At 35.3% G+C, this 17,912-nt stretch overlaps 1 protein-coding gene across 1 annotated transcript; it reads left to right on the top strand.

Moving 5' to 3' along the window:
* The first annotated feature begins 13,662 nt into the window (after nt 1-13,662).
* LOC135644054 (aspartic proteinase nepenthesin-2-like) lies at nt 13,663-15,254 on the top strand. The gene has a single exon (XM_065161443.1). The coding sequence runs from the start codon at nt 13,860-13,862 to the stop codon at nt 15,165-15,167; it is 1,308 nt and encodes a 435-aa protein (XP_065017515.1). The 5' UTR covers nt 13,663-13,859; the 3' UTR covers nt 15,168-15,254.
* Nucleotides 15,255-17,912: the final 2,658 nt, after the last annotated feature.

Below are 17,912 nucleotides of genomic sequence, written 5' to 3'. Positions count from 1 at the left end.
AAGAGGCAAACTAACTAGCTTGCACAATTCAAGATGAAAGCAAAAATTGCACTTCTCAAAAGAGAAGATGCAAATGTAACATTTGCCAAATTGTTTGCTTGCCTCATGTAAAACATTATCTCTTGCTAGTTTGGCATTTTTGCTAGCTTGTATGTTGCAAAACTTGATTACTTTTTCAAACATTTTGCTAGCTTACACTTTGCAAAGAAAGCAAAAATGGCACTTCTAGAAGAAAGAGCTTGTTATTTTTAACATCACAAGCTTGCCTATCTTAAGAAACAAAAATTACAAAAGTGCTATCTTGCCTATCTCAAGAAGCAAAACTTGCAACTTGCACATTGCAATAGGAAGCAAGAATTATTAGCTTACACAAGAAAGCTATCTTGCATTTGCTTTCGAAATTTTTGCTAGCTTGTATATTGTGAAACTTACATATCGTAAAAATTGCTAGCTTGTAGTCTAAAGAGAAACAAAAAGTTGCTATCTCAAAAGAAGCAAATGTGCTATCTTGCCTATCTTAAGAGGCAAAAATGCTAACTTGCACATCTAGCAAAACTTGACAAATTTGCATATTTCAAGAAGCAAGAGTTGCTTTCTTGAACATCTCAATATTGCTAGCTTGCATGATGAAGAACTTGCTATCTTGAACATTACCAAAAGTGCTATCTTGTATGCTGTAAAACTTGCATATCTAAAACTTGATAGCTTGAATGTCCTAAGCATGATGCAATACTTGCTAAATTTTCTAGCTTCAAAACAGCATGATGATAAAACTTAATATTATGTTTTTCATGCAATGAGTTGAACTTATATTACAAACACAAAGAATAGTTGTACTTCTCCTTTTTGTTGATGACAAAGGGGGAGAAGTATGTTGATGACATGATATGCATAAGTCTATGCATAAGTTCATAATGACGTGTTGCAAGTATTCATGATGAATATTGCAATGACTTGAATTCAGTTTGAATTCAAGGTTCTATCAATATGGCATATTGATAGGGGGAGTTTGTTTAAACTCCGGGAGTCAAGTTTAACTCCGTCATCAATTGGTTGTCATCATCAAAAAGGGGGAGATTGTTGAATCTCGTATTTTGATGATGAAACCAATTGATAATTATGTTTATGTTTAACTGCATTTTGAGTGATGTAGGTCTACTCGATCAGGATTAGACAATTAAGGCAGGAGGAATTGACGTTGCGCCGGAGGAGATCACGTTAGGATATTGGATGGCAGAAGGCTTCGGACGTCGGGCATCGGGCCAAGAGCGGAATTGCGCCAAGGATATCGGGGTTGCGGAGGTCAACCGCCGATTGGGCAACAAGCCGCAAGAGAGGACGATGCGCTAAAGAATCGGACGAAGCGCCAACCAATGACGTGCCGAACGGAACGTCAATTCGCGTTGTAATAATTGTCTAGATCGGAGTAGAGTTTTGGCTTGTGTGTGCAGGATTAACTACGATAACGACGATGACATAAAGCGAAACAAAGTGTCGGAGTCAAGCGTGAAGGATTTGTTGCAAGTTCGAGAGTTCGACGGAAGTCCGAAGGTTCGTCGGGAATGCTGCCGGAACTAGCCGAGAATGAGTAGCGAGCTTGCCGAAGGGTTTTTCGGAAGCTCGCCGGAAGGTTCATTGGAAGTTCGCGGAGCTCGCCGAGAAAGATCGGAGCTTACCGAAGAAGCTCGTTGGAACTCGCCAAGATCAAATCGTGAAGTCAAGGAGCTTGCCGGGAGTCCGCAGAATGGTTTCTGAGAGTTTATCGGAAGACCGTTGGAAGTTCGCCGAAAGCTCGTCGGAAGAAGTCTTGACTTACGGACTTTGTAATAGCTTAGAAAATGTCTTTAAATTCATAGTTAGCACGTTAATTAGGATTAGGATTAGGTATTAATCCTATAACCCAAGTAGGGGCCAATTGGGCTCGAGTTCGGACTGATTTGGGCCAAGTTTGGAGCCCAACCAGCACCCGAGAGCTGGGCGGTGGCACCACTTGACTGGGCGGTGGCACCGCCAGTCAACTGTCAGTGTCAGAAACTGATAGGCGGTGGCACCGCCACTAATAGGCGGTGGCACCGCCAGCATCGGGAACCCAAAGAGAATTCAAATTTTGGAGCCCAAATTTGAATCCTCTTGAGGCCTATAAATACCCCTCAAATCTTAGCTGAGATTACAACTTTTTGAGCAGCAATTATTTGAGAGAAAGGTCTTAGAAAAGTCTTTGTTAGTCTTGTTTTCAATTTGCTAGTGTTCACCTCCTTCTTTCTTGTTGAAAATCTGTAAGAGAGTGAACCGCTTGTAAAAAGTTGTAAGAGGGGTATTTACCCTTCCATTTCAAGAGATTTGCTAGTGGAAGGTGGGAGCCTCATCGAAGAGGGGCCTCGCAAGTGGATGTAGGTCATTTGACCGAACCACTGTAAAATCGACGTGATCTCTGGTTTGCATTTACTTATTGTCATTTACATTACTGCAAACCATTTGCACTTTAATGCTTTACTTCTTTGTCTCCGTCTTACTTATCTCTTCAAGTTAAAACGTAATCGAAACGGTTTCAAACGAAAACGTTACTTTTATCGCACGAAGTTTCCGAAAGTGTTTAAATCGTCAAAAGTTTATCACACTTTACCGCTGCACTAATTCACCCCCCCCTCTTAGTGTCGCTCCGATCCTAACAACCATAACAATGTGCCAAATTCCATTAATTATCCTATAATTTTTTTAAAAATGATGCTAAATATCTTATTATCATGTTCAAGTAGTTCTATAAAAATTTGTATTACTTTAGTGGAAGTTGACCAAAATATATTCGATCATAGAACTTATTCCCAAAAATTTTTAATTTTGATAAGTAGTTATTCAAAATCCTCACAAAAAATAAAATATGATACTAATCATCTTATAATCTAGTAATTCTGTGAAATTTTAGATAAGTTTAGTGGAAGCTTACCAAGTTGCACTCCAAATTAAACTAAGTTACAATCGATTACATTACCTATTCCAAAATTTCTCAATTTCGATAATTAGTCATCTTAAAATCCTTCAAAAATTAAAAAAAATGGGTATAGAATCTTGTCTTAATTATTCTGTGAAAAATTTGATGGGTTTAGTGAAAGTTGACCAAGTCACACTCGAAATTAAACTTACATTCGATCACAGTACCTATTCCAAAAGTTTCTAATTTCGATAATTAGTCATCCTAAAATCCTTTTAAAAAAAAAAAGGTGATACTTATCTTAGTTACATGTCCTTATAGTTATGTTGAAGTTTAGATATGTTTAGTTAAATTTGTTGAACCAAGTTCCACTCAATTATAATACATATTCCAAAATTTCTTATTTCAATAATTAGTCATCCTAAAATATTAAAAAATAAAAAATAGTAATAATTATTTTAGGATCATGTATTAGTAGTTTTGTGAAAGTTTGGATAGGTTTAGTAGAATTTAAGCAGATCATATTCGAAATCGAACTAAGTTACAATCGATCACACCATTTATTCCAAAATTTTCTAATTTTGATAATTAATCATCATAAAATTCTTAAGTAAGTAAAAAAATAATATTAATCATCTTAGAATTATATCATAGTAATTCTATAAAAATTTAGATTGTTTTAGTAGAAGTTCACTAAGTTACACTCAAAATTGAACTAAGTTATACTAGATCAAAGAACATATTCAAAACATCTCCAATTTTGATACTAAAATTCTAAACAAAATACTATTAATTATCTTAAAATCATGTTTGGATAGTATTGAGGAAGTTTGGGTTGCTTTGGTGGATGTTGATCAAGTTACACTTGATAATAAACTAAGCTATACTTAATCATGGAATCTATCCAAAAAAATTTATTTGATAATTAATTATTTTAAAATATTTTAAAAATAAAAAATACTACTAAACATCTTAGAAACATGTGCGAGTAGTTTTGTGAAAGTTTCAATTACTTGAGTGGAAGTTGACCGAGTTACACTCAATATTGAACTTAGTTAAACTCGATTAGAGAATCTATCCAAAAAAAAAATCTTAATTTTGATAATTAATATAAAAAATCAGAAATAGAAAATTTACTAGTAATCATATTACCATCCTGGTCATGTAGGTTTGTGGAAGTTTGGGTTGCTTTGGTAAAATCGGGTTACGCTCAATATTAAACTAAATAACACTCTAATCACAATTCTATAAAAAGAAAATCCCTAATTTCAATAAATAATTAACCTAAAACATGCTAGTAATTATATTACCAATATTTATATACAATACAAACACTTATCCACTATAATTTTTACATGAAAGACATATCTAATAAATTGAAATACAAAATCATAGTTAATAACTTCCTTATCACACATCACAGTAGCAACACAACAAAACATATCATTCAACTTTTACAACAATACACAAATATGATACAAACACACATATACATCATAGTGGATATCACAATAGCGACATCACCAAAGACATATCATTACTAAGATCACAATAACAAGATAACATAAGTACGCACCATAGTAGCGACATACGAAAGACATAACATTCAAACTTTCACAACAATAATATATAATATTTACAATACGAACATGTGTTCACATCATAATATATATATATACATACATATCAAACACCAAATACAAGCAAAACAACAGTTACAACAGTATTCTATTACGAGGTGGTTCACATAGTATCAATTATAATGTTCGAATGCCAAATTATATGTTACAACACATACCAAATCCAATAAGTAAAACAAAACTGTCACATTATCACAATCAGTTCTGTCTTTGAACTTGACACAATGAACATCATCATTTAATATAGCAATTGCTATTTGCATTCAAAACAACAACACATCATTGTGTGAAATTCTTTTTTTTTTTTTGTCCACTAGAAAGTGATCCATATATTAAATTATGAATATGGTGCAATCATTTTTGCAAAACATGTCAATCAATTAGTAAAATCACCATTATAAATTATCAAAGTGAATTAAGCAAACACTTTCAATCTCACAACTTTTGACTTCCACCCTTTACTAAGGATCTTATTAAAGATTGTCTAAATCATTAGTAAATATTATCTTAAACATCTGCATATGTTTTTAAACAAATAAATAGTTGTCGATTCATCATAAAGTAATTATCATTATTGAACAAAATATAAATAAATATCACAAACCTAAAACCACTCCACAAAAACATTGATAATTAAAACCTATGTCCCATTAGCAATACGTCATGACAAATTATAGACTCATAAGCATCAATCACCTCTTCATCAGTGAATTTGCCTTGCTTAAGTAATTTCCAAAAGAGATATGTATTCATTAATGAATTTATCCTACCTATTAAATATTGAATAATTAAACTACAAATAACAAATGATAATTGCAACAGTTATAGCAAACTTAATTTTGTAACCTAATATAATTGAAGACTTACTATAAATTCTTTAAATTTGAAGCTAATTTAGCAGCCTCATATTTTGTTAGAGCTAGCCCTAGGAAATTTACCACAAGGTAATTTTGGCAACCCAACAATACAATAAAACAGAAAGAATAAAAGCGAGACAAGAACACCAGAACACCAGATATACGTGGTTCGGTCAATTGACTTTGACCTACATCCACGGACGAAAGAGGAGCAAATTACTACTGCAAAAGAGGGACAATTACAAATGCCTTAGGAAGATGTTCCTAGGCCATAAAACACCCGAAAATACTAAACAAGAAAAACCAAACTTTAAGCCCAAACTATTTAACTGAGTATGGACTTAAACCAAAGTAAACACTTAGGTTTTTCTTGTGGTGCCACTTGTGGTACCTGTGGTGCATTTGACTTCAAAGCTCAGGCCCTTATTTATAGTTCCAAGATGAGACAACAAGTCTAATTTTCCCGATGTGGGACTATGGGACTTGCCAAACTAACAAATCTTCACCTTGGCATGTCCCAACAAAACTTGCTCCACCTTCTTCATAAAAGCCCCAACGGGCAATCACCAACAATGAACACCAACCAAGTCCAAGCACTGCTTGAACTTGTAAACCGGAAGAGGCTTCGTAAATATATCAGTTGGATTGTCCTTTGTATGAATTTTCTAAACAAGGACTTTCTCATCAGCAATGGTATCTCATTTGCATCCTGTCACGCCCCTCAAAATATAGACAATATTAAAAATTTTCATCACAACTAACCCAGGATCCAAACACACATTTGAGGTCACTAAGAAAACATTCAGATCAAAAATTTCACTTCTATAATCTACCAATTCATAACCCTGTGCAATTCATAAACATAGCACACATCACTCGATAATTCATACTATCTGAACTCAACTCATCAAAATAATAATCACAATATAAATCCACAAGTGGGGAAATATGTGCAGTCACCAAAATCAACAATTTACCATAAGTTCATATCATTACACGAATTTAATTTAACATTCCAAAACCCTATACATGAGGGATCCTTTAACTTACACAAAATCCACAGGTTTAGATTCTTAGTCACATTTCATTATATGCAAGGTAGTTTATACAACAACTACATATATGCTAACAAAAGTTCTGCCCAAAGTCTTCTAAACTTTCCACTGCCTCAGCCCAATCTTAACATTTAAGCAAGCGATACGCTATCCTGAAAAATTTATCAACAAACGGGGTGAGCATAAAGAGCTCAGCAAGTGACTAACATATCCATATCAAAATAGTACAATTTCCAAAGAGATACAGTTTCAAAACACAAGGCAGAATATACGATTTCGTAGACATAATATCATTAGGAGCAGAATCACAATTGTCCTTTCAATCATACATATTTGGTTCCTGACAGATGGGGCATAGAGTAATTGGAGCATATCAGAAACAAAGGAAACATATCGGAGCTTATCAATGGCATATAAAATGTTTCGAAGCATATCAACGGCATATGGAACATTTCGAAGCAAAATCATCAGGGAATGAAGCCTTTCAGAGCATATCGGAACAAATATCGTACAGGAGCTCAAACGTCGTCCTTGATGTTGCAATCATATCAATCTTATCCAGAGCAGGTACAGAAACAACTCACCAAAACTCTGGATGACATATCAAACATATAAAGGGTGTAGTGGGATCTCATTCAGAATGTGATTCATCCATTTCTGAATGACCACCTGACAAAAGTCTCCCACGTCTGGGAGCTCCATCCACCCACGTCTAGGTGAAGTCAAAGGGGGCCGGCAGAGCATCGCAGGCTCTAAGCACATACCCTTTACCATTTCTGGCAAAGGTCCAGAATATCCCACATAGCGGGACCCCACATAGCCGGCAAATAAGCGCATACCCTTTACCATTTTTGGCAAAGGTCCAGACAATCCCACACACCAGAGTACAAGAGGGCAGTGTTTAACAATAAGTAGCATATATCGGAAGCACACGCGGAACAACCAAACGTACATGTGCCATTTCAAGACAATATGATGCAAGAAACAAATCTCTCACAAATGTACCCAGATTAGGAATGAAATGGAAGCAAGAGTGTACAAGGAATCCAAGCAATCATATTTAGCTCAATTCCAATAAGAAGGTTAGACGAATTCAAATATCCAAAAGAATAGAACAGAATACGCGAAATCGACCAAAGCTCGATTTCGGATAGGATTCCAGTGGCACATCAAACAAATACTTCAGAATATCAATTATGCTCCATTACCCTTAAGAAAGCTATGGTCGAACCATATATCAATCCAAATTTTGATGGAATAAATTTCATACGAAACAGGGTTCCCAACATAGAGTTACCTTTGATTTGGTGACACAAGGTCAAAGACACAATCACTATTTTACAGAATTTATAGGGTCGGATTCAACTGATAATAGGGAAGGTAATTGAATTATAAAATTTTCATACTATATTTCAAAAGAAATATTTTCAAGTCTAGTTTCAAATAAAATCAGTTTGGTACAAATCAGAATTTTCAACAGGGAGTTATAGGCCTTTTAGTATCGACAGGTCAGAAATCATAAACCCTGTTTTACAGCGTCTATAGGCTCATTTGGAACAGATGTTTGGGTAAGTATTCGGTGTCCAAAATCTACAAAATCAGTGTCAAAAGGAAGATATAAAAGTCTAATTTCAAACAAAATAGTTCCTGCCTGAATTCACATTCTGTACTAAAACTTATACCTGAAATAGTGCTTAGGGGTCAGTTTACCGAAAAACTTCAGAATCCATGGTTCTAGGTCCAAAGAGAGACATATCAGTTTCTAAATAGAAATCTTTCAATTTATTTTGAATCAACATAAAAACAGAGTCAAATACTTCTGTAGGATGGGGTTAGAATACTTGCCTTTGAAAATTTTGACCCTAAGTGAAAAGATTTGAGCAAGAACCCTTAAAGCCTCAATTTTCTTTCTCTTCTTCTTCTTCTTCTTCTTTCTTTCTTTCTTTCCCTGATCACCCACGAGCTGCCTTCTCTGCTTCCTTAAGAACGAAGGCAGAGAGGCTTAGGCGGTGGGATTTGTTATTTTGTACGTTTTGTAGTTTAGCCCTTGTTTTTATCATATTCACGATTAGGTCCTTAGGGTTTACATATAGGTCCTCAGATTCTTTTTTTTTTTTTTTAACAGATCTCCCAAATCTTACAAATAAGTTACCTCTGATCCGTACTCTATTTCTTTTGTCAATTTAACATAAATGCTTACATTATCACCATAAATTTATACGAAAATTCGGAAATGAGGGATGTTACACATCCAATAATTTTCTTACCCGAAGGCGGCTTCACAAGATCCCAAGTTATATTCCGATGGAGAGACTCAATTTCTTCATTCATCGCAATCAACCACTTAGCGGAATTATCACAAGAAATTGCATCTGAGTAGGAAGTAGGCTCACCAACTTCACTTGTCTCTTCTGCAACAGACAAAGCATATGCAACCAAATTTGCATATCTTTGTGGTGGTCGAATATCTCTCCGTGGTCTATCCTCGGGACCACCTACTGGCATTCTTTGAGTAGAAGAGTTCGACTTAAAAGAATCTGAACTACCAATCTCAAGCTTTACATGCTTCTGCGCACTATCATTTGTACAACTAGTAGAATCCTCTTTAGAAGATAACATAGATAATTCATCAAAAAAAACATCTCTACTAATTACAAATTTTGGGGATTTGGGATCAGAACACCATAATCTGTATCCTTTCACCCCAGAAGCATACCCAAGGAAAATGTACTTTTTAGCCCGAGGCTCTAATTTTCCTTCATTTACATGCATGTATGCTGGACACCCAAAAATTTTAAAATCAGAATAATCAGCAGGAGTACCTGACCAAACTTCCTCTGGAGTTGTAAAGTCAAGTGTTGTAGAAGGAGCGCGGTTGACAACGTAACAAGCCATATTAATCGCCTCTGCCCAAAAGTCTTTTGTCAACCCTGCATTTGAGATCATACACCTTGCTCTCTCCAAGAGTGTTTTGTTCATGCGTACGGCCACACTATTTTGTCGAGGCGTCATCCTAACAGTGCGATGCCGAACGATTCCTTCATTTTTGCAGAATTCTTCAAAGTCACATTCACATAATTTCATGCCATGATCTGTTCGAAGCCGCTTAATCTGTTTACCTGTTTGTTTCTCAATCAAAGCCTTCCATTGTTTAAAGGTTAGAAAAACATCATTTTTATGCTTCAAAAAATAAACCCAACTTTCCTGGAATAATCATCAATGAAAGTCAACATATATCTGGCACCACCCTTAGACTGAACATGAGCTGGACCCCAATGGTCTGAATGAATATAGTCAAGAGTACCTTTCGTTTTGTGAACTACCGGAGAAGTGAAGCTGACTCTTTTCTGCTTTCCAAAAATGCAGTGTTCACAAAAATCTAGTGGCCCAGTACTCTGTCCGCAAAGTAGACCCCTTTTGCTCAATATGCTCAAACCTTTTTCGCTCATATGACCTAAACGCATATGTCATAATTTGGTGATGTCAGAATCAAACAATGATGATGACGAAACTGCAACCGAACCTGTGACAGTAGTTCCCTGCAGAATATACAAGCTACCAGACCTACAAGCTTTCATAACAATAAGAGCATTTCTAGAAAATTTCATAACTCCACCTTCAGTTGTGTATTTACACCCAAGAGCCTCTAGGGTGCCTAAAGAGATGATATTCTTTTTTAAATCAGGAACATGTCTAACATTAGTGAGCGTCCTCATAATACCATTATGCATTTTAATTCGGATTGTGCCTCTACCAACAACATCACATGCGGCATTGTTGCCCATCAAAACAATTCCACCATTACAAGATTCATATGTGGAAAACAAATCCCTATTGGGACACATGTGATAAGAACAACCCGAATCTAAAATCCATTCATTTTTAGACCTCGTCCTGTCATCAATAGCAGAGAAAATATTTTCAACATTCTCATCAGTCGCTACACTAACTTCAGCGGATTCAATAGTTTTCTCGACAAATTTTTCCTTTTGCTTTAATTTATTTTTTAATTTAAAGCAATCAGATTTAATGTGCCCCATTTTATGACAATATTTGCATTCCAAATTTCTATGTCTGGATTTAGATCTAAATTTAGATCTACTACTGTCAAATTCTCTTTTATCCATTCTCCCCCTGACAATCAGACCCTCAGCCTGATTCTCTCTACTTTCCCCAATGATATTCCTGTCTATCTGCTCCTTAGATTCCAGTTCAGATTTAATTTCTCGATACAAAAATGTTTCTTTTCCGTAAATCAAAGTATCACGGAAATGCTTAAAAGATTGGGGAAGAGAACATAAGAGTAACAAAGCCTTATCCTCATCATCAATTTTTGCATCTATATTCTCCAAATTCATAACCAAAGAATCAAACTTATCAAGATGTGAGAGTATAGATGTACCTTCAGTCATCCGAAGCATATATAGACTCTGCTTTAAGTAGAGACAATTCTCCACTGTCCTCTTCATGTACAAGGCTTTAAGCTTGTCTCACATGCTCTTAGCCGTAGTCTCCATAGCTACCTCTCATAAAACCTCATCAGAGAGATTTAGAATGATGCTGGATCGGGCCTTCTTATCCATACCCGCAAGATCTTCCTTTGACGTACCACCTGGAATGTTCTCAGCACCCTGAAGTGCCAAATCAACTCCGTCTTGAACCAGAATGGCCTCCATCTTGAGTTGCCACATGCCGAAGTTATCCATTTTTTTTCACAATCATTTCTTTGTTTTCTTTTAACACCTCTTCATGTATTGGTGACTTGTATCTTGGTCAGCTAACTTATTAGAATTTAGATTTCTATCTTTTGATCATTTTATTTTCATGAACTCACTCAGTAACAAAAAGTCATTTCACAATTACATTTTTGTAGGAAGTTTGTAACATACTGTTAATTACAAAACTAAATTTTATCTTTTTATACATAAGTATATACTTTTTGAATATATTGTATCAAGATCCAAGTTTGATAACTATGTCTTCAGTTCTATTGTAATAATAATAAGTACAAAGGCCGCCTATCTTTTGAACTAGAAAGATTACTCTTTCGTAGCCCACAAACAAGTTAATTAGGAACTTTATCAAAGATACTACAATGGACTTTCTCACGATGGGACAGATTATTTTCAAAAAATAAAGAAATATTTTGGATAATTACATATCAACCACAACCTATTTGATATTGAAAAATCACCCAAATTTGACTACCAACCTTAATATAATAAAGAAAGTAAATTTCTTCTAATGTTTATAAGCAACCAAATTACTCCTTCCTAAAAGTTCCTGAAAATTACACATATTTGATGCATTATGTGTTGGACTTATATTTTAAAACTTAAAATTTTATGAAAATAATTTTGGTACTTATAAAAATGCTTAAATGAAAGGATATGTGCCTTGGGAAAACATCTTTTTACGGTGACCTTTGGGACATGTTGAGTCCTAAACAACATCTATTTAGAGATTAATATATTTCCTCCTCATTGATTTCTTTCTCTCAATAAATTTTATCAATTTATTTTGGTGTTCAATCCATTGAAAGAGGTTAGTCAAGTCAATCAAATCACTTCACGATTATACTAGGAGAGATAATACCAGTTGAATTTTGAATTTTGGGATGAGAATCTCAATCAACATAAAGATGATATTTTACCTTAATATAATAATTATGCATCTTTGAATTCTTTTTTTTAATTAATATATTATTTTTAATATTTTATTATTTTCTTAATAGAAATCCGAATGTAGTAGTTTTTACCGCCCCAACATTGTGTATGACACATTTCATAAATAACTCCATTTTTTTTTCTGCATTTCATTAATAAGTCCATAAAAAAAAAATTTCTTTTTCCTATCTTATGTCACACTTCATTTCATATTGGGAAAATCTATTATAGTGGAATAATTTTTTTCCCTCTTTGTATATCAAAATGAGTTTCTCATCCAAATATTAACTTGTTATCAAAAGCAAATATTAACTAGAGCAGTATAAACAATAGAACAATGAATCAATCACAAAGTGAGACATCAAATTTTTACAGAAAAACCCAATACAAAAAAAACAACAGGATTATAGTCTACTTCAAACCTCCACTATCACTAATAATGATAATAGGTTTACAATAAGTCTTTTTCAAATTAACTAAATGATTATAATAACATCAAAAACATAGATCTTGGTTTAATAATAACATATCATCATCATCATAGATGGATTTTATCAAAGAAAATATAAAAAATAAGTACCTCACAAATGACAAATCATAAATTGGCACTATTAGGATTGTAAAACTTATTACAAGGTTTCTTCGTATAAAATTTGGGCGATTAAATTTAGTCACATAATCGTCTAGCAAAAGTTTCAAAACCCTAGCTTTCTCTCTCCTCTCTCTTTGTTCTTTTTCTGCACCATCACTTGTTAGGATCTCTTTTATTTTTTAAGTTTTGAATTATATTCTATTAAATTTTTCTAGTCTAATAGGAGTCGGATAAGAGCTTATTTGAGATTTATTAATTTTATTAGGAGTTCAAGTCTTAATGGACTCAAGGATGGAACTCTATGAATATCGATGTATATGCTTCTTTTCATCATTTATGAAATATTATTTTAGCATTTAGCAAACCTTCCACTAGATCATTCCTTTTCTTTCCTCTTCTTCTATAATAAAACTCTATGGGTCTTATCACTGTTAGTAGGCATGCTTCTCATGCCAACTCTAATAGGTTTCCTTCCTTTTTTTTTTAATAGATCAGGGTCCAGTCCAAGCAGGCATATCTCATTTTCTGTCTATGGGCTGAACCCAACATTTTTTGTCTCATGAATGAATGATGATCTGAACCCAACATTTTCTGTCTCATGAATGAATGATGATGAATATTACCTCATATCTCATTTTTCCAAACAGGCAAGAAACTCCTATCATTAGTGGGTCGTTGATGATGTTTACATTAGTGAACCAACAATTGATAGGTCACCAAACCTCACCAAATCGGAAGACCTTCCACGCTCTATCAGCACTATTCTATTGCAGTGGAAACAAGCTGCTCACCAAACCTTTTGTTGCTACACACATTATTTTCTCTAGTCAATGACACCCTAATATCTTGTAGTACAGTGTATGACCCAAGAAATTTTTATCACATGAAAGCACTGATCTGAACCATCTATTTTGTTTTGAGGACAAACAGATATCCTACCTATCCAAACCTAAAAGTGTACATAAGGAATCCAATAAGAGGAGCATTTCTATCTTCCCCTTCTCTATGATCCATTCCAACTTCTTGTCTTCCCATTCTATGGTCAACAAAAGTATTTGATGATTGAAATCTAGCCTAGTAAAGACCTTTCACCCAATTGCGTTCGGCAGCCACTTTGGACATGAGAGCCATTCAAGTCTTCCTTCCTCTTGTCATGGCCATGATCCTTATGGCTGTTCCACGGGCCTCTTCTGCGTTTAGCGGCCTCAGAGTAGAGCTAACCCATGTGGATTCCAATGGCAACTTCTCCAAGTTTGAGCTGCTCCAACGAGCAGCACTTCGCAGCAGCCGCAGGATGGCACGGTTGACGACCCGGGCCATGAAAGCCGCGGCATCTGCCAATGAGGTCCAAGCTCCGGTCCATGCCGGCAATGGTGAGTTCCTCATGGACTTGGCCATCGGCACTCCGAGTCTTGCATTCCCGGCCATCATTGACACCGGCAGCGACCTCATATGGACGCAGTGCAAGCCCTGCGACGAGTGCTTCAGCCAACCCACTCCCGTGTTCGATCCATCGAGCTCGTCGACCTACACGAACCTTCCATGCTCGAGCAACCTGTGTCAGGCTCTTCCTACCTTCACGTGCGGTGCTTCCAGCTGCGAATACCTGTACTCTTATGGCGACTCCTCGTCGACTCAAGGTGTTCTCGCTAGCGAAACCTTTACCTTTGGGACTGAGAATTCAACCGCAGTCTCTGGCGTCGCCTTTGGCTGCGGCGACACCAACCAAGGCAGTGGGTTCTCGCAGGGCTCCGGTCTCGTCGGACTCGGCCGAGGACCGTTGTCGTTGATATCACAACTCGACCTGGGGAAGTTCTCCTACTGCCTCACCTCCTTGGATGATTCAAAGAAGAGCCCCCTTCTGTTTGGCTCACTGGCTGATCTCACCGCAAGTGCAGCTGCAAGTGCGATCCAATCCACACCACTGGTGCAGAACCCTAAACATCCAGCCTTATATTATCTCTCCCTGAAAGACATCTCGGTTGGCGGAAACCGTCTACAGATTCCGAGCTCGACCTTCGCGGTGCAAGAAGATGGATCCGGTGGCTTGATCATAGACTCCGGCACCTCCATCACTTACCTGGAAGTGGGTGCGTACAGGAGGTTGAAGAAGGCGTTCCTGTCCCAGATGCAGCTCCCAGTTGCCGATGGTTCTGAGATCGGTCTCGACTTGTGCTTCTTGGCCCCGTCGGCATCGTCGTCGGTGGAGGTTCCAAAGCTGGTGTTCCACTTCGACGGTGCCGATTTGCATCTGCCGGCGGAGAACTACATGATCATGGATTCAAGCGACGGTTCGCTTTGCCTAACGATCATGCCGTCGAGTGGCTTGTCCATCCTCGGCAACTTCCAGCAGCAGAATCTACAGATACTCTATGATCTGAAGAGTAAGATGCTGTCGTTTGTTCCAAGCCAGTGTGACCAACTGTGAATTGTTTGACTGAAGCCATTTATGTGTTTCTGTGATTTACTTGACATTTTTAATATCATGTTTGATGAAGTCAATCATTTGGTTTCAGATATCTTATTGTTTCCTTGTCAAATTGGTAACATCAGCAGTGTGGCCAATGCCAATAAAATTGTCATAAATTAATTAATAATATTTGATGGTTTATTTCACGAGATTATTAATTAATTAATAATAATTAATTCTGCGAGCTCGTTAAAATAATTATTTTGTTATATGTATTATTTAATGGGATAATTTCGGTTAAATCATCATTTACTTTACAACTAACAGCAACAGTCTATTTATTACCAATCAATTTCTTTTTCTATTTATTTTTTTTAATGTTTCTAAGATACCATCTGTACATTATTATGCATGTAAATATCCTCTTGTTTCAATAAAATCTTCCTACTCCTTTCATACATCTTTGTTTTCTTTCTCTTCTTTGTTGATAATCAAATAGGATGACATGAAGATTGAACAAAAAGAAATTATAATAGTTTTTTTACATTTGTTACATCGATTTAATATCTTTAGGATTTAAGACATTAGATTGTAATCTAATTGGATTGGATTATGATATTCTAGATATTTTTAATTATGATATTCTCCATGTTTTTACTCCAGTTCAAAAGATATTATCTTCTTTCTCAGTATGCATCAATATAAAAGATATCATATTCAATCAATTGAAGAGTTATAAAAAATAAAAGTATGATTGATAATATTTAATAAAATTATATTTAATTATTTTTTTAGATGATTGTATGAAGTAAAGGATTGTCAATAATAAAGAGATGTTGTCGATAGTAATCTCACAGCATTATCGTTCATTCATTGCCCTTATGATTAGCAAATATTACATGTGTATCCTTGTAATTGCAAAGTTAGCCTTGCCAATATTTTTCCCTTTAAATTTGAGTTATAAAACCATAAAAAGAACTGGCATATACATGTCATTTTAATAAATATCAAGGCAAGTTAACTGCTAGTTAAATCTCTAAATTTCATTAATTATTCTTTAAGATCTTATTATGTCATTAAAAAATTAATATTTTAGAATTTTATAATGTTGAGTATAAATAAACTAATATTAACCATAATTACAAGTGATTAATTTTATTAATATATATCATAAAAAAATGTGATAATTTAATTAAAAAAGGCCCCACTAATGAAGTTTTACTTAGATGATGCCCACATATTTGATTTTTACCGAGAGACACTTTTTTTTTATATTATGATCAAAATATTCTTTATAAAATACAAAAATAATCGATTGACCCCATTTGACTATGATTTTTGGCCTACACTGATTTATTTAATATGAATCGAACCAAATCGGCTCAATAAAAGCCAAATCGAACCAAATCGGCTGATTTATTACCCTTTTTATTTCCAGATTACCCTCATTCGATCGATTAACAGTAATATTCACCAACATTCTTTTTGGTAGTGGTTGTCATCGCTATAGTCTCTGTTGTTGTCATGTAATCTTTGTCCTATCCTAACCTTGCACGAGCATGAGTCATATCCCTCGCGAAAACAACAACAAGTCGACAAAATCGAAGAGGAGATGAAGGGGTCCCATTGAACCTTGATGGTGGCACTGTCATCATCGGCTCCCTTCCTACCCAATCACCATCATCGAAGAGGAGAGAAAGGGATCCGTTGAGCATTGGTGGTGGTGTCATCACTATCGGCTTCCTATCCCTTTATCATTAGCTTCGTGCCCTATCGATTCTTTAGTTGAGTATCATTTTTTTTTCTTCAGATCATTGCTTCTTTATCCAATTCATTGACAGCTTCCTTATGATAGAAGATTTGGATATCAATATTTTAGTCTTTGTGGTTTATCTTGTTTTTCAAATCGACTAAGAGATTTCTGACTCCAATAATTATCCATATAGTAATTAGTGACTATGACTACACATTTGATTTTATGCATAGCAGAATTTTTTGGATTCAATTGGCTGCCACATTAGTCAATTTATGCATAGTTGACTTTTTATTACTAGCAGAAGTATGTTATATTTTTCTCCAATTGTTTGATCATTTGCGGAGTGATTTTTTGTTGTTTTTAGATTTATTATAGCTTGTGGATTATTTCTCTTTTGAGCGGCATATCTTTTTCTATAGCCAAGAAATGCCTATATCTTGGCTACATATCCTGGCTAGATGTTCTTTTTGTTCTTACTTTTGAATTTGGGTATGAATTTGTTGGTCAGGAATGGTAATTTGGGGAGATTTTTGGTGGCAGATTACACCTACAGAAAGCTGATACAGCCTTAGTTAAATTATGTACCAATCATTGACATAGCAACCCTTTGGAACCTGAGATATATGTTGAAAATAAAAGGAAAGATGTGTTGGAATGGTGTTATCATGTAACCACATGGCTGAAGTCCTACAAATGTAGTGTCCATCGTGTACATGGTGAGCATTTGAAAGATTAACTTGAAAAAGATTTACTTTTTCATGTACTATGGTTTAAGTCCTTCACTACTAAGCTAGACTTCCTACTGAGTGGATTTGGAATTCTTTTTATGGCAGTCTTCCCTCCTGCAAAAGATTAACTTAGTTAGCATGCTTGGTACCTCAGTTTAGAGGGCTTGTCATTATGTGTTGATCTAGTCATGAAAAAGCTTGATGCCCACATGATTATAGAATAAATGAAAAATTCAAGATCACATCCACAACATCAATCTTGAAAAACTCATATAGAAA

The sequence above is a fragment of the Musa acuminata genome, chromosome BXJ3-8 (genome assembly GCF_036884655.1).
Source record: "Musa acuminata AAA Group cultivar baxijiao chromosome BXJ3-8, Cavendish_Baxijiao_AAA, whole genome shotgun sequence".
Classification (NCBI taxonomy): Eukaryota; Viridiplantae; Streptophyta; class Magnoliopsida; order Zingiberales; family Musaceae; genus Musa; species Musa acuminata.
The sequence above is the reverse complement of the archived record's forward strand: the minus strand, read 5'-3'. Positions and strand labels throughout refer to the sequence as shown.